This window comes from Manduca sexta, chromosome 24, assembly GCF_014839805.1.
Source record: "Manduca sexta isolate Smith_Timp_Sample1 chromosome 24, JHU_Msex_v1.0, whole genome shotgun sequence".
Classification (NCBI taxonomy): Eukaryota; Metazoa; Arthropoda; class Insecta; order Lepidoptera; family Sphingidae; genus Manduca; species Manduca sexta.
The window spans coordinates 5264117-5283039 of record NC_051138.1 but is presented as its reverse complement, the minus strand read 5'-3'; the positions used below and the strand labels follow the sequence as shown (position 1 = coordinate 5283039).

The 18923-nt window shown below is 33.0% G+C and overlaps 1 protein-coding gene across 2 annotated transcripts in view; it reads right to left on the bottom strand.

Annotated features, from left to right (window-relative positions):
• Positions 1 to 18923, bottom strand: part of LOC115452028 (ATP-binding cassette sub-family G member 1-like) — a 44076-nt gene that overhangs the window by 12668 nt on the left and 12485 nt on the right. For both annotated transcript variants that reach the window (XM_037442480.1, XM_037442481.1), the window contains exon 2: positions 15657 to 15774. In XM_037442480.1, coding sequence (XP_037298377.1) covers positions 15657 to 15774 — 118 coding nt within the window. The remainder of the gene's footprint in view (positions 1 to 15656; positions 15775 to 18923) is intronic.

Genomic DNA, 18923 nt, shown 5'->3' with positions numbered 1-18923 from the left:
TAGTAACACTGACTCTCTATCGTTGCATCTATTACCGTTTAAGGCGCTTCCGACAGTTTATCCTTATTGCCTTTATACATCGGCTAGTACTTACATCTCGTTCGGTATAAACAATAGCGTTCGATTAGAACCAAGATGGCGTCATAAGAGCATAAGATACATCAGGTGTGTTATGTAAAATATTTTTTTTTAACATACGGATAGCTTGAAGACCTTGCTTGTCCAGCAGGCTCTAGGGCATTGACTTGATTTGTCACTTTTGTTTACGTTCCGAGGAAGAGGATGTGGACGAGTTTTTGAATCCAATAAAAATCTGGTGGAACTGGTTTATAGTAGAAGTTGGGTCTATATAATAAATATTTTGCATATCATTATAATGCTGAGTGTAAGTTTCCTTCGGCTCTTTATTTGATTATTTAATATATGGATGTCGAAATTCAGAGAATTAGTTCGAGTTCGAGCGAGCCTTTTGATAGAAAATTGATTTGACTTGATTTGTAATAATGAGTGATATGGTAAAAAAAACATTTGATGGGTTCGATTCCCGCTTTAGACAAGCGATTATTGAAAAATCTTTGAATGTAGTTTAATTTTTTTTAAAAATCAAAAGCATGTTTTCTTTCAGTAAATTTGTCGGTTTATAATATTTAATATGCTTTCCCTCCATGTGACATAACGCACTGTAAACATTTTTGCGACTTTTACGTCGTTGCCAAAAATTAAACCACTTAGGCTTCGTTTCATTCGATTTAAATGTGGAACGATTTGAAAATTAATTACGCTTAAATATTTATATAACTTCTATATTGCGATATTCTCGTAACATTTAAATATTGAATCCGCTTTCATAAAACGTTAGTATATATATGATAATAACTGTATGATAATATGTTTTGTAGTTGAACTAACACTTAACTTATTAGCAGGTAAAGGCAAGAGAAGCATAACATAGAGCCAGGAAACATCGTTAAAATTTGGAATACTGATATATTTCCTTTAATTACTAAATGATATGTGATATTTGCACATGTGAAATGATAACGCGATCTAAGAGTTTCCTGATAAGGTCCAAAAGATTATCAAGGAAATATGTCGTTAAGTGATAAATGGGTTGAACAAATATGGTACCGAATCCCATTCTATCCTTTGTCCGCAATACGAGTCTTTGTATTCATAGTATAATTCCATTATCATATAAGGCTAAATTACGTTAGAATAATTATTTATCTTATTTGGTGTTATAGCGGAAAGAATCTAACCTTATAAATTACAATTGTATTTTTATGACACTTATTTTGCGTGTAAACAAAAATAAAGTGCCCGATGTCACGTATGCGAGATCCTGTTTATTTTTGCCTTTAAGCAATAGTGTGTACTGTCAGGACCAGTCGTGGATTTGTAAATAGGCCGTATAGGTCGCGGCCAATGGGCAGTAGCCTCTTAGGGGCGGCAGATTTCAGAAGACGATCACTCGACTTAATTAATCATTCCTTTATTTAATTTTAGTGCTTTCCATAATTCAAATAAATGGAAAATTATTAAGTATTTTAGAAACCTACTTACATACATACATAAACCTACCCTACATGGGGCGGCGAAAATAAAGTGGCCTACCATGGTCCTCATAAAAAATATAAATCCGGCACTGGTCAAGACGTTATAGCTTCGCAATTCAATGGTCTAAATGTCTACTGTTTAGCGTAACTGTTTCTCTTACTACCAGGCGAGAGTTTAATTCGCCTAGTTATTCGGTAGTAAAAAAATCGTAAGCAGTCCGTATGGATGTATTAAAAGGTATCATTATATTGACGGTTAACAGGCTAATTGACTTAAGGGACATTTTTATTCGCTAAAATTAACTAGTTTGAAAAAAAAAGGAAATGTTCTGATTTTAAATATGTATGAAATTTTGTGTCGCAAAAAATTTCGTTTAACTCAACTAGGCTTTCACCTGCCGATATGATTAGAAAAATATACTGAGCATAACTGTACCGCTATAATTTCGACCAAAGTAAAAGGTAATTGCTACTTTGGTTAGATTTAAACACGAGTGTTGAAAGTTGTAATAAAAAAGCAAGAAATAATCAGTTCTCAGTAATATCGGAGGTGCTCTTCACCTGGGTCCCTCATTAAAAATCAGCGCTACAGTATCGGTCATGCTGGTACTGTAGCAAGAAGCTGAATGAGGGTTCTCATTGTTGGCACAATGGGTATAATTGTGTATTTTTCTTTATATGTTTTGTTTTTCTCTGTTTATATTGTACATGTTATACTGTTATAATAATAATAAATAATAATATCAGCCCTGTATTACATACTTGCCCAGTGCCGAGCACGGGCCTCCTCTACTACTGAGAGGGATTAGGCCTTAGTCCACCACGCTGGCCTAGTGCGGATTGGTAGACTTCACACACCTTCGAAATTCCTATAGAGAACTTCTCAGATGTGCAGGTTTCCTCACGATGTTTTCCTTCACCGTTAAAGCGAACGATAAATTCACAAAGAATACACACATGATTTTTTAGAAAAGTCAGAGGTGTGTGCCCTTGGGATTTGAACCTGCGGACATTCGTCTTGGCAGTCCGTTCCACACCCAACTGGGCTATCGCGCTATACTGTTATACTGTTATTGTCTCAATAATAATCTTTCTTTCTTTCTCTTCGTCAATAGCTGTATCCACACACTCATGACTTTTATCATCAAAGGGGTAGGCTGAAGCGCAACTGGTGCACCTACTTTACATTGTGTTTTCCGTCCCACGACGTGATGGAGGGCAGGAATATAGTAATAGCGGAAATTAAATTTTAACTGCAAAAAAACAACGAACGAATTGAAAAGTCAGGGTCTTAAATATGGAGTATAAATTTTTTGTGTAATGCTGGATATATTTTTTGTTGATTCGTATTAGGGGAAAGTAACGTATTCCTTATTACTATTATTATAGGGGAATAAATTCAGGAAAGTATACGGGTCGTCTTGTTATTTCTCAACCAATTATAAATTATAACGTCCTACGCATTATCATAAACAACATAATTTGAGGCCTATGACGAAGTATCAGAGATTAAATGAACATATTTTTATACAAGCTAAAACCATAACTGCTCTTTTTATTAGTTTAATTCCGATAAAAATAATCCATTGCATTGGCTTTTAGAAGTCAACACTTAAAATATATTGATAATTTGCCTGCGCTAAAAATTTCTGGCAGATAATTGAGCGTTTTACTCTTGAAAACAATTTAAAATTAAAAGAAATATTTATTTATTATTGAAACTAGTTGGGTTAGTTTTTACATATATACTTATTAAAACAGGTTTTTCATTATAGCTGGAGTGATTTTGAGAATATAATGAATATTAATTGAAATGTAGCGATAAAAATTTTAAGCTTTTCGATATATATGTACTTTGAGACTTATGTATTTACTAAAATACGTAGACGAGGCTATAACTAAATAAGTATTTAAACTATTATAAAGAAACATAGCAAAGTGACGCCACTGCACCTAATGGTAAGTGGAGTGAAGTATAATAGAATGTCGACTGACGACAGATTGCCCCTCGGCAGTCAACACAATTATGCCGGCCTGTTGGAACTGGATATACACGGATTGATCCCGGAACGCGACACACTAACGTAGGTCACTATGACGGGTTTTAACACCTGGCGTACGGTGGTCGCTATCCGGGTGGATATAAAATCTGAACATAAAGCTGAACAGTTTGTTTGTATGAACGCGATAATTACGTTAACTACCGGTTAGAACTGAAAAATTTTGTAGTGTTGGATAGCCTATTTATTGAGAAAGGCTATAGGCTATATATTATGATTCTGTGACCAATAGGAGCGGAGCAGTAATGAAAAATTTTATGCCATAATTATGTATGACGGAATCATTCCTCTTAAGAAATCAAAATATATATATTGTTAAATATAAAACAAAGACCCCAGCCACATCTGTCTGCCTGACTCAACGGGATAAACTCAAAAACTACCAAACGGATTTAGATGAAATTTGGTATGGATACAGTTTGAGACCTTGAGAAGAACGTAGGCTAATTTCTATCCAAGGAACATATGTTGCGTGATTTTTATAACGTAAACTTTATCCCGGAAAAACTTGATAACGCGGGTGGAGCTGCGGGCAAAAGCTTGTAATATACACCAGCAGCAAATATACACATACCACCAGCAAAATGTAGCAAACGTTTAACCAGGAAATATTTAGAAACTTGTAAGTTGCCAAGTTTTCATTTCCTATAGGTAATATATTTCTGATAAGTCTACAACACGCAAGTAAATTACTTGTGAGGAACCACTTTAGCGTTCCGTTACGTAAAAGGTAAAACGGAACACTCAGGTCGATGGTTTTTTATGTATCTGTATGTTTTTAATAATATGGTATTTGGCTTATTTTTATTTATAACTTTTATAAAATATGTACTTTGTATAAATTTTAAAACAGAAGAAATGATTGAAATCTGGTGAAAAATCCACAAGTTATAAGCCATGGAAATTAGATAGTAGAAGTGAGTGTCAAAAACAGAAAAGAGACGAAATACTTGGTTATGACGTCGACGGGAATTACAATGCGTGCGAAAGAACGAGATGAGGCGATATCCCCAGTTGGCGTCCACTCCTGCACGTAGCAATATTTGAAATATGAATTACTGCCTCATTTATTATCGGATTTAAATCATGTTTCTACAGAAGGATTTCTTTTTGTACTAATTGCTGTTACATATAAAATAGTGTACAAAATTAAACGTAGTCAGGTACCCTACTGAAAACAAATTTTAAAATGCGTTCATTAACTTAATATACAATTTAACAGTATAAAATAGTTTTAAATTTACAAAGTCGGTCTCAATTGATTGACTAAAATTAGATTGTAGAAATGTTCAGTATGTTCTTCAAACCGAGATGTAACAATACGGTCACATTACTGCATTAGATAAATGATACGGTGATCCTCAAGGAGCTCTAGCCAACGGAAGTCCCATTCCACTTGAATTATATCAATTCGCTGGCTCACTTTTAATGAGATATAGATAAAGATATATTTATTGTAAATATGTATAAAACAGATGATTATACATAAAGAATGATGATTCCTAAGAGCAGCCATATTTGGCCAGAGGATGCTATGGAAAATAACATTGTTTGAATTTTTAAAGTACTTACGTCACAATTATTAATTTGAAAAATTATATAATATTATTGTTAAGTTTTTAGTTGGTAATTTTATATTACAAACTAATGTCATATTTTTTATTGCACAAATTATCGATACATATTATAAAACTAAGTCCTCTTTTCTGTCCGTCTGTATGTTATCAATTTTCTCAAAATCTACTGAACGGATTTTTATGGTTTTATGACGTTTTTAATCTCGTCTTTCCAACATAAATAAAAATTAACATAGGACCTCATATTGGTAAACCAGTATATTGTCTGTTGAAAGTCATACTTATATGACGTATCAATTTAGCTGGCTAATATTGTACCTGTTATAGTGGTTTCCATAACGATGAAAAAAGGGTTTTACTCAATGAGTATTACAATACTACGGAAGTGTTACAGTTATATATTCGGTGTAGTGTAACTGCTAATAGTCAATAAAAATAATTTTAACAAAAAATTAAACCGTCTTCAAAAACCACTCAAAACCAAAAAATAATTTCACATAACAGGTATATATTGGATACCAATTTTGGAGTCGGTGCCTAACTAAAATACATAAAAAACAAAAAAAAATCACGTCGAATTGATTTTTGAAGTCGGTTAATAAATATTTCCAATGATAAAACGATCTTGCTGTGTAGTCCTGTTAATAAATTCTAAAGGCGTCATTTACTATGCCACATTTTTATTGTTGCTGCTTTCAATGACGAGACGAACTTGACGTTCCTCTGATGGTAAGCGATATGACCGCCTATAAAAAATAGAAATACCATCTAATACCTTGAATTACAAAGAATTGTTTGGTATTCCATTGCGCTCGCCATCTTCAGACATGAGGTATTAAGTCTTATCACATATGCCATTTCTATTATTCTCTACCAACTTAACAAAAATATTTACTGTAAAGAATGAGTGATGAACGATAAAAAAAAACTGATGACATTATATTAATAGTATTGTGACAATATGACTCATGCAGGATTAACTCACGGTGTGTCAAACTTAAACAATAACTTATCATATCAAAGCTTCACCGCTGATAGTTAAATTGAAGTGGTTGTAATCAGCGCAGTGTGTCATAGCTTTTATTAGTATGTTGTGAAAAAGCTCAACATACCAATACCGTGTTCAGGGAAGGTAAATACCATATGTAACCTTTATTTAAACTAGCTATGCACGCTACATGGTCTGTAATTGACTTAGATCTAATATTGCTAATACTCCACCCTGGGCCTTATTCTCTATGCCACACGGTTTATTGACAGTACGTAACAAGCACGTAATGCACCTTTTCGCGTTTAAGACAATATAAATTGGCACACAGAATATTATTATAGAATTAGCTTTTTAATTTTCATTACACTTTGAATCCAAAGGGTGGTTTAAGCATGATACTGGTGGCAGGTCTTTCATATGTGAGAGTCCGCCTGGGTAGGAACTACCGTAATGTCTATTTCTGCCGCCTAGCAGCGGTCTGTAGTCACTGCTGTATTCCGGTTTGGAGGACATTGTAGCCAGTGGAGAAAATAAGACTTAACACCTCAAATTGTAACTTTGTATGTAACTGTGAGATAGCGAATGTTGTGCATACATAGGTACTTACCTATAATTTTTTTTTTAAAATAGACATATGCATTATATCTTATTGTATTACATATGCGTTTGTCAATGTAGAATGTATATGTTGTTGGTGTGTCTTACTAAATAAAAAAAATAAAAATAATACCTTTTTAATCTTTTTTTCCTGACAATATTAAATAGTTATTTAATATTACAGCTTTTTCTGCATCAGACTGATTTTTTACCACGTGTTTCAGTCTGTTATCGGTCGTAAGATAGGTAAACGATAAAATTTAATTAATCTTCAACAATTAGGTATTTTCACAGGTATTAATTTATTATAGATATCAATGCCATATTAGCGATAATACAACTTTGTTGCTACTGTCATAGTATTCAACGAATGCATCGTACACGAGTGTGTTATCTGTACGAAGGAAATTATGTTTAATAAGGAATTTGGAAACAATGTATGGAAACATAAATTTTATACTAAATAGCGACAATTGTATTTTCGTCGACCGGTATCATTTTTTTTCGTAATATAAGGCGTATGTAAATGTATTCCAGACAGGAAATGTACTATTAATTCTTGTATAGCAAAGCAATGAGTCTACAGAGCTCTTTATCGGGTAGCTGATATTCTTTAATTTTGTAGACTTCATATGTTACCTATTTAAAGTATTTAGCTCCAATAAAATGTAACAGTAACAATAGGTTTAAATGCACAACATTTTAAGGTGTCACAGCATGCATTGACAAATGATTAAGTATTGTTTGTTGAATTATACGTCATAATCTATACTAATATAATGAAAGTTTCGATGTTTATTACTCAATCACTGTTGAACGAATCTGAATGAAATTTGGCAAAGATATTATAATCTGTAACAGCACATAGGCAACTTTTTATCCTGGAAAAATATATAACTTGTTTTTTTTTCGGTAAATAATTTTTTACGCTTGCACGTCGGCAGTAAAAACTAGTAGCGTATAATAACCAATTTAGTCCGCTGTGTATACGTCATACATGGTAGAACCCTCTGATAGTCCAACAGAAATGTTGTATAGACTTCGTAGTATTATTTTAAGGTATCATTAATTCATTCGTTCCTTAATTTAAGATACGGTGGCCCAAAACGTTACGCATTAATTAGACCACTATTTCATATAAAATGCACTTAAAAACAGAATCATTATCAAAATTATCGCTGCGCTAACGCACTTGTTACATAAATTCGATTGTTTTAAGTACTCGCTAACCGGGTCAGTGTTAGTAAACAAATGAATCACGCAATCGCCTTTGTGTTCATACTGTTAGAATCGATACAACATATAAATTACATTAAAATAAAACAATTGACTGTCGAGTTTACAGCTATTTATAACTTGTTGCTTGCGGCTTTGCTCGCGTAAGCCCTTAGAGCTAAAAAAGTTCTTAAACTACTGAGAGATTCATACCACCTGTACAACGTTAGCGTCTCTACTCTATTTATGAAAACAGTGTGTAAAATTCCATCGTTTTGCACGGAATTAGCGGGATATGAGTGGCCTATGTTTTAATCCACGACATGGTCTATCCGTGTACCAAATTTCAACCAAATCCGTTGAATAATTTTTTGTATCTACTTCCAACAAACATTCATACATTGTTAAAAAATTTCGAAAGAAATTAATTCGTATCAAACCAGAGCTTGATATTCTCTATGACTGTGTAAACGCGTAACGCGGTCGTGTTACGTTGTCTACGTGAAAATATCGTTGAATGATATTCTATATAATAATAATAACTTAACTTTATTACAAAAAAGAACACAGAAATAAGAACATTAAGAAGTACATAAACAATAATTGGCACCTGAGTTTAAGCATTTCAATAATTGTCAGGGGTTCCCAAACTAGGCTATGCTTGTCTTGGGATACCTATAATGAGAATCAAAAACCCATGAGTAGCCGAAAATGCAAAATTCAGACAAAGAAAACAGTTATTAAAAAAAATAAATAAACAAACGAAAATATACCAACTCTTTTATATAACAAAGAAGAAAAAAATAAATGCTAATTTCTTGTGTCTCAAACGCGCCTCGCTGCGTTACGTGGTTGTTACGTAGTGTCAGAATAACGTGGGACATAGAGTATAAGGCTCAAGTGTTCTGGATTATCAATGAAGTTACGTTTCCATGAAAGTACACAATTGGACTTTTATTTCAAGAGAAGGTCATTCAGCCGCGTTTACGGGCCAAAAGTCACTATAGTAAGAAATAAAGTGTCTTTTTCTGTTATCTATAGTTAAATATTGGATCGAACGCGATAACAAGCTGTAGTTATGACGATATAAAACACGAAGTTCGTATTCTTTGACCCCTTATTGATTTAATATTTTATTAGTACATTTCCTATTTATTCGGTTGTTAATTCTATCAGATCTTTAGTATGTTAAATTCATGATTAAATACATTTAATTGCATTTGTTAATTATAATCCACTCTACTATATTCATTTATTATCATTAAATACTTAGTCTGGCCATAAATACTGTTACACTTAATTATAAAAAAATATTACATTTGAATTTCGAATCTGTCATTTTTATACGATTGTTCATTGTGTTTTCTCATTTTGGCGCCAATACATTGTAAAATATTTTGCGATATTAAAATGGTGTGGGGTGATAAAGAGAACCGAATCGCTGTGATAGCATTACACAAAGTAGGTATGGAGCCAAATGCAATTTTTAAAACTCTCCATACACTTGGTATTAGTAAAATGTTTGTGTACCGGGCTATTAATAGGTACAATGAGACCTCCTCTGTTTGTGACAGAAAAAGATCTGGCCGTCCACGTAGTGTTCGTACGAAAAAGGTGGTCAAAGCAGTAAGGGAAAGAATTCGAAGAAATCCTGTCCGAAAGCAAAAGATTTTATCTCGGGAAATGAAGATAGCACCTAGAACCATGTCGCGTATTTTAAAAGATGACTTAGGACTTGCAGCCTATAAGAGACGCACTGGCCATTTCTTAACTGATAATTTAAAGAAGAATAGGGTGGTAAAATCGAAACAACTACTGAAGCGGTACGCAAAGGGAGGTCACAGAAAAATTTTGTTTACGGATGAGAAAATTTTTACAATTGAGCAACATTTTAACAAACAAAATGACCGTATTTATGCTCAAAGCTCTAAGGAAGCTTCCCAATTAGTCGACAGAGTGCAACGTGGACATTATCCGACTTCAGTGATGGTTTGGTGGGGTGTTAGCTATGAAGGAGTGACTGAGCCATATTTTTGTGAAAAAGGTATCAAAACATCGGCACAAGTGTATCAAGATACCATTCTTGAGAAGGTAGTTAAGCCCCTTAACATCACCATGTTCAATAACCAAGTATGGTCCTTCCAGCAAGACTCGGCGCCGGGTCATAAAGCTCGGTCCACGCAGTCTTGGTTGGAATCGAACGTTTCGGACTTCATCAGAGCTGAAGACTGGCCGTCGTCTAGTCCCGATCTTAATCCGCTGGATTATGATTTGTGGTCAGTTTTAGAGAGTACAGCTTGCTCTAAACGCCATGATAATTTGGAGTCCCTAAAACAATCTATACGATTGGCAGTGAAGAATTTTCCCATGGAAAGAGTGCGTGCTTCTATTGATAACTGGCCTCATCGTTTAAAGGACTGTATTGCAGCCAATGGAGACCACTTCGAATAAGCTTTTTATATTTTTAATTGTTTTATATTTATGTATTAAACTGACACACTGTAAAAGTAATAAATGTTATTTGCAGTTAACAATTTTCTTTTTTCTTTATTACAATATTTATGGCAAGACTAGGATAACAATATTACGTTTTATCTTTAATGTATTTCATAAAATAAACTCATGGTGTTATTTACAAGCATTAGCCAGCTCTAGATATTTTTACAGATAAAAGTAACCTATAACCAGGACTTGTGTATCTGTTTGCCAAATTTTATTCAAATCCATTCAAGAGTTTCCGTATTTAATTCTAACAAACGTTCAAACATATCCACAAACTTTCGCATTTATAAGTAATATATATAGTATCTTATAGAATAATGTATATGATAAGTCAATACGAGTACGATGAAGCATCTATATATATAAAAATGAATCCTTATTTCCCTTGGTCACGCCATCACACGTGAACGGCTGGACCGATTTCACTATTTGTTTTGTTGTGTTTGTTATTGTCAGGAGAAGGTACTTATGAAAAAAAAAAAATTAAATTCGCGGAAAATTAGAAAATTTAATAAAACTTAACGACAATATTAATTTTACATAACTGTCAGTGGTTTGAAATAACTGTCAGCGATTGACAGAACGCGCGCTGCAAATTCATAGTTAAGACGGGACAACGTCTGTCAGGTCAACTAGTAATATTATAAATGTAGGTATGTACTATATATTGTCAAGCGTATAATACAGCTCGCACAACTCACAAATGTTATCATTTTACTCATACATACTACGCCAGATCCTGTGTTTTAGGAATACTGTAACACGACCTAAACGGCAATAACAGTAATAAAACTAAACTGGTATAACGTGTAAAGTGGTTTATACCGCGCCGTAGCTTTCCCTCAGTGAAGCGTATGTAAATGCTACATAAATCCTTCTCGTATACTTCGCACTCTTAATAAAATAATGACCTATTTCAAAATTGTTAATTTGTGGCAGTCGTAGTCGTAGGCAGTCGGAAAACTAATTTTTGTTTGCTACCTTTTTTTTGAAGTTGCTATAAAATTGATCTTATTAAAGATAGGTAAAAAATGAAACCTATAGCATGAGAAAAAAGGGAAAAAACTAAAAGGTCGTAAACAGAAATTGGTTGTTTGACGATTCCCACAAATTGGCATTTTTGGAATGGGTCATTATGTTATTAACAGTGCGACTTGTATTATAAATGCGAGGTTACGAAGATGTTTTGATGTTTGTTAGAAGTAAATTGCTGAACGTATTTGGATTGATGGATAGGAAATTAACGCAAAGATAAACAATGTCTTCGATTAAAATGAGGCTACTGTTTGTTAGAAGGAAATCATTGAACGTATTTGGATGAAATTTAACACGAATATAGAACATGTTTCGGATTAACATCTGGCTACTTTTTATCTCGTAAAAGTGTTTAGGGCATTGGTTTTAGATAAGTTTAAAATTGTATAATATGTGGCGGTTATAAAATTTCTATAAAACCTATTTATATAAAATTGACAAAAATACGTACTTAGTACGGGTCATATTGACATTGCATTACTGAACGAAACCATATACTTGTCTTCTTGAAAATAACAGTTAACAATAAGTTATTCGAACCGTAGATGTAAAATACAAAGTATAAGTTGAACTAAATAAATATCAATAAAAAGTCATTTTTATTTTACACGCTATTATGCCACTATTCTATTCTAATAGTATTCGTCGCAGCGGCAATATCACACTTTGAGTCAGATATAAACTCACGCCTCGGTGGCGTAGTTGTATTGCATGTCCGGTACAATAGCGCTCTGAGGTCCTGGGTTCGAATCCCGGGTCGGGCAAAGTGATATTTGGGTTTTTCTGCTCAGTATCAGCCCGGAGTCTGGAATTTGTGCCCGATATGGCGATAGGCTCGCCCCCTATCACATCATGGGACGGAACATACTTGGCGAAAAGTGGGTGCCCTAGTTGCGCCTCTGCATACCCCTTCGGGGATAAAATGCGTGATGTTATGTTATGATGTTATAAACTCACGCATACGTCATATTCACATTAAAGTACACGATATTTTTTTAATGTTCCTTAACATTTAACCGTTTATTGTCCCTACAAAGAAAAATAAAATATGGTAAAAAAATATATAAAATCGGGATTTTTGATGAGAGTTATTATTTAGAGTTTATGGATGATTTAAGGCACAATGTTAGCAGAGATAAAAACGAGTATGTACTTAGATTTATTGACGCATTGTCAAAATTATCATTTACATTATAGTTATATTTCTAGGCAAACACTATTATTAGGAATTATGTAACATCTGCCATGCTACTTTGTACTTTTTAATTAGTTCCTAATTCAAAGTGCTGATTGACGTCATCGAATTGACGTACAAATATAAAACCTTTTTTAATCGTCAATTATTTATATACAAACAAAAAAAACGCCTTGAACGTCCTACATTTGTCATTAGTTGTCAAAAAATCAGAGAGTAAATTTATTACCTTTTTTTCCAACATACAACTTTTAATTATGAATAATGTTATTATGTACCATATAAAATTGACGTTAACTTTGTGTCAATTTATTTTTATTAAAATTTATTAATTAAAGATGTTGGACCACTTATTTAATGATTACAATTTAACTCTTAATAATATGTGTGCAAAGTTATACACTAGTATGCATTGTGATAAGTATTTATGACATTCGAATAATTCGTATTATACGAGAATTAATTATTTTTTCGGTTAATTAAAGTACTATTATTATACTATTATAGCAAATGTAATAATGAATACACTGAATATAAGGATTAACGTGTAGTTAAAAATACGTATTTTTATTAATTATAATTAGACTGCCTCGATGGCGTAATTGTTTTACGGTACGACTGTAGTGCTGTCATGTCTTGGGTTCAATCCCCGGGTCGGTCAAGTGATATTGGGGTTTTCCATTCAGTATATGGCAATATAGCAGATATGGCGATGGGCTCCTTCCCTGTGCTTCATCGTTGTTAAGTATTAGAAATAAGGACATAGTTAATTATTAACAGTTAATATCTGCGACACAGTTACCCAACTAATGCAGATATTTTCGAACATTGTGTTTTTAAAAAAATCTGTATTATTATTCCAAATAAAGATTTATTATTATAGTTATCGAATAAGCTTTAGTAGCTTTAACGTATCGGTAACCACCTTAATAGTTCCGAGAATTCATATTATGGCAAAAAGACAGGCAATCAGATGTGATCAAAAAATGTATGTGAGCGGCAAAGACATTTCGATAAAATATAGTGTTTAGAGAGTATAATGAGTACGACTAATATGGTCTACCGCCTTAAATAATTGCATTCACCAATATAAAATGCGGACGTAGCTACGGCTTACCGCGATTTTTAAAAGATGATTATAAACTATATAATCGTTCGGATCCGGAGAATAAACCAATAAAACTAACCCACCTGTTATCATGTTATTAAACTTAGTTATGATTGGTCAAATTTTACGAAAGATCGAATAAAGCGATTGAGATCGTTCATCGAATACGCTAATTGAATAATTTCAAACCGGTTACAATTGTTATTTACTTCGACATCTGATTATATTTTAAGGCAATACTTTTTGTTTTATTTGCTATAATGAACGTTTGCATTAACCTTCGTTCCTTGTTAGTGCATGCTAATAAAAAACTAATACCTATGTACTCAACATGTACTCAATGTGCACTAAACGGAGTTTCGGAACGTATCGCGAATTTGTTAACTTGAACTTTGATTGTTGATTTACGTGTCTTGAGTTATCATAAAAGGGTGAAGGTTAGCGACCAAATTAAATATATTATTGTTAAATGCGTTTATATTGAAACCAAATTTCGAACAAATTTCAGTTTAATGTGACGTTAATACCAGAAATACAGATTGCTATATTTAAATATAATAAAAATGTACAATTGAAGTCTTTAACGGCGCTAATTACTTAGAGATCCGGCAAAGTAATAAGGAAAAACTAAATAAATAAATAAACTACAACTACAACTACCCAATAAAAACATAAATTTATGGTTTTTACTATGTTGCGATTTGCAAAGTTTTATTTGATGTATACGTTATTTAGGTATCATTTAGCGAAGAAATGTGTATAAAAACAGTAAAGTCGATTAGATACTGCGCTCGCCAGGTAAAATGGCTGATTGGATTTCGAGATCATTAATATGTTGAGCGAGACTCGAGGAAATATAGGTAATGGAATATATAAGTGTGTTTCCTTTATTATTTTCAACACTGCATGGTTTTAACGTCAGTTGAAATATGTGGAATAGCGCTGTCATAATGACTCCAATTGTTTATTTTTATTTTTACGCACAAACTTACCTATTCTGCCTCACAAGGGCTAGGCAGTGGCACAACTAATGCACACACTTTTCGCTACGTCATATCGGACACGAATGTAATTTTTAAAGTTTATATAAAATTAAGGTAAAGAAAGACTCATTGCCTCACTGGTTAACCTAAGCTGTTGGTGTGATTATATCTTATCCTGTCAATTAAGTCACCTTAGCATTGACAGGCTAATAATTATTCTCAAATATCTCATTCAATGACCTTAGTTGTGAGTTAGGACAGACGTGTTTAACAAAAAGCGTAAAAAGTGACCAATTCCTACCCATATGTAATTGATCACTGGTAATCTGTATAAATTATACAGATTATGTTTGAAATCATTTCAAATTTGTATGAACAGACATTGATGGTGTTAGAAATAGAATAATTATGTTATTTGACATTTAGATGATGACAGTCAATCCGCCATTTTCAATAACGATCCGAAACGCTTTTTCCATTTATTGCAAAAATGGATTAATCAGAACAAAGTATTTTTGACATGCTTACAAATTACTTTTTTTGATTGGTTTACTCTCGGAATCGGATTGAAGATTGGGATTGGGATCGTTCATTAAAAACAGCTGTTAGCCGACTTTATGTCGATAATATTCTGTTACAATAAATCGATGATTACATGGTTTTTAAAATATCACTTATTTGATAACAAGTTAAAGCAATATAATTGTTCTATCCATACCTAACCATGTACTAGGCCACCAGAAGCATCAGAAGTTTGAAGCTATACAAAACATAGACATGTTTAGATAGTTCAATGCTATGGCCATGTCTAGATCGCTAATGATACAGTAGACTCACGTATAACCGGCCAAGATGTCCATGAGAGTGCTTTTTCCCGCTCCGGACTGTCCCATGATAACTGTCAACTCGCCTGCGTTGAATGTACCGCACACATTTTGCAATATTGTCTTGCGGCCTGCAAGGAAATAAACATTATATGCATACATATTATATTGTACGATACTTCACTATTATTGGCCATGCGTGTTATATAGCCTATAGTCTTCCTCAATATATGGGCTATCCAACACTAAAATATTTTTTCAAATCGAACTAATTATTCCTGAGATTAGCGCGTTCAAACAAACAAACTCTATAGCTTTATATAATAGTATAGATTACGTGTTTGTCTTTTTCAGTTGTAGGCAGATATATCACGCACATTTCCACAGAGTTATACAAAATGGTGTTATCTCTTTAATTGAAATCATGGATAGTAACTAGTTGATCTATGTTCAAATAATACAATTAATTCGTATATTTTTGTACCACTATTTTTCATGTCATATTTACTATAAATGTATCATTTGTTTAATAAATGACTAGCATCGTCGCGTAATATTTTTGTTTCCATTAAATTTAAGATATTCCCTGCGAAAATATGTGAATAACAAAAAATAACTTAAACGTCTGTTTCAATTCGGTTCCTGTTTTGCAAATCGTCTCATAATACCATGTGCTATGAGTGATAAAAAATAATGTGATAACAATTGCCCCCACTCTATTTTCGGTATCGTGTAATAGGGATTGTCTATTTCCATTTATCAGGCATCATCTTTTCAAAATTCGACCTTTAAGGTTTAAACTTAAAATTTGCTATAGTCAACTAATTTACTGGTAACATTCATAAAGTCAATTTTAAATATAAATAATATAGCAGTTTGTTTGTGTATGGTTAGACAGACACATATTTTTACGCACTATTAAAATACCGCGCCGTTCTAATGTATATTCATATAAAGTTACATAATATAAATTTATATTTATTTAGTTTATATTTTTTAATTTTATATTTTTGTCAAAATAATGTAGCATTTCGCATTCTGTGAAATAATAAATATGTAACAAATTTGAAGGACTGCTTTAATATTCGTCACAAGCGTTGATAAGCCTTCAATGGCACTTGTTGTCAAGCGACAACGGCCGATAATCTTCTGGCATACATGCCGCAACTATTTTTAACCGATTTCAATAAAGCAGGAGGTTCACAATCCCATTGTTTTCTTCTGTCATCTTAGTTTGTATAATATTGTGCGATATAGACCACCGTTGCTGACATCAATTAGTTTATTCATTCATTGTAAATATGATTTTAATGTTAATTATTGCTTGATAATAAATATGATCATTCATTCTAGATATTAAACACGATACTGTCGGCGGTTTTGGTAGTCCGTTTTTGGTGCTTATATTATCATTGTAATCGGATACTTTTATGTAATACGAGGATGTGATAGAGGTAGAGATATATACGATAAAGGACCATGATCTGCAATAAGCTGCTATATCTAGCAAAATGAGGCACTAACCGTATTTTAAAGAAATAGCTTATTCGCAATTAATAACACAAATAGATAATCATGTTTCTCCATAAGTTATTTTTAATTTTCTTATAATGAGGATATTGTTTCGTAAATTTATCGTTAACATGCCAAATTTTTTTTAATTCCATGCCTTTCTTCCTAAAGTACACATTATTTTAATTTGGAAGTAACCCTAAACAATTTGATAAAGACAATTTTGGTAGATCAGAATTTCAGAAAGCCTTGAAATGGTGTTTTTAATAAATTATTCGTAATTTTTTACATATTCCCGCCCGTGAATCGCGCTCCGCCAAGTATAGAATTGTTCAAGGCTGTTTGATCAGTGACGAGCCCTAATGTCAGTCATTACTCTGTGTTTATTTCCGTCTGTATGAACTTTTAAGACGTTTTTAAACGTTAGGAATTACAATTTTCTTATTAAAGTTCTACAACACTTTCCTAAACCCTAAAACGATGATAATGCGACTCCAGCTTTAGTAACAGATAATAGATGTATGTAGTTCTGAGACGTACGCGTAATTGTTATTTGTATTGACCTTTCTTTTAAGTATAATTATCAAATGAATAAAAATAATTTTATCAAAAAATTAAACCGCCTTCAAAAACCACTCAAAACCAAAAAATAATTTCACATACAAGTATATATTGGATACCAATTTTGGAGTCGGTGCCTAATTAAAATTGCTAGTTAGCTATATTTGTTGCATAGTCCATCTATGAGCTAAATTTCTTTCAAATCAATTAAAGGTTAAGTAGGTTTGCTTGAACTACAGCATACACAGTGAAAGGTGTAGTACCAAGCACATGTATGGTGTTTCATCTTTTTATTTCCTCTTTTTTCGAGGCAGGGGGTGTAATACACCCACATTTGACCAGCTATATGTAACAGGGGAAGAATTTGGGTAGTGTACAGCTCACAAATTTAAATATTTCCTTAATAGCTTCCATTTGCTGTGCTGCGGCGATGTGTTCATCTCCGGTGACGATCTGACTTGCTGACTTTGTACGCTGGCAACACATTGTTTTCTTATATTCGTTAATGTATTTATCTAGCTTAACTAGCAATTTTAATTAGGCACCGACTCCAAAATTGGTATCCAATATATACTTGTATGTGAAATTATTTTTTGGTTTTGAGTGGTTTTTGAAGGCGGTTTAATTTTTTGATAAAATTATTTTTATTTTTTGCTTTTTTGTGTTAGTAATAAATAGACCATCTCAATGGCATAATTGTGTTTCGCTCACGATACGACTATCGCGCTGAGCAGTTACACCTCTGAGTACTACTGAAAAGGGGAAAAGTTGTGATGCTATATATATGTATGTAAGAAGTAGATTCAAGTAAACCTAACGCAAAAACACAACTGATATTATTTGGCTCACAGTACAACTATCGCGCTGTGGTGTTACACTTCTGCCTACCCCTGAAAAGGGGAAAAGGTGTGATGCTATATATATGTATGTATGTAAGAAGTAGAGTCAACTAAACCCAACGCAAAAACACAACTAATGTGTTTCGCTCGCAGTACGACTATCGCGCTGAAATGTTACACCTTTGCCTACCCCTGAAAAGGGGAAAAGGTGTGATGCTATATATATGTATGTAAGAAGTAGATTCAAGCAAACCTAACGCAAAAACACAACTGATATATTTGGCTCACAGTACAACTATCGCGCTGTGGTGTAACACCTCTGCCTACCCATGAAAAGGGTAAAAGGTGTGATGCTACATATATGTATG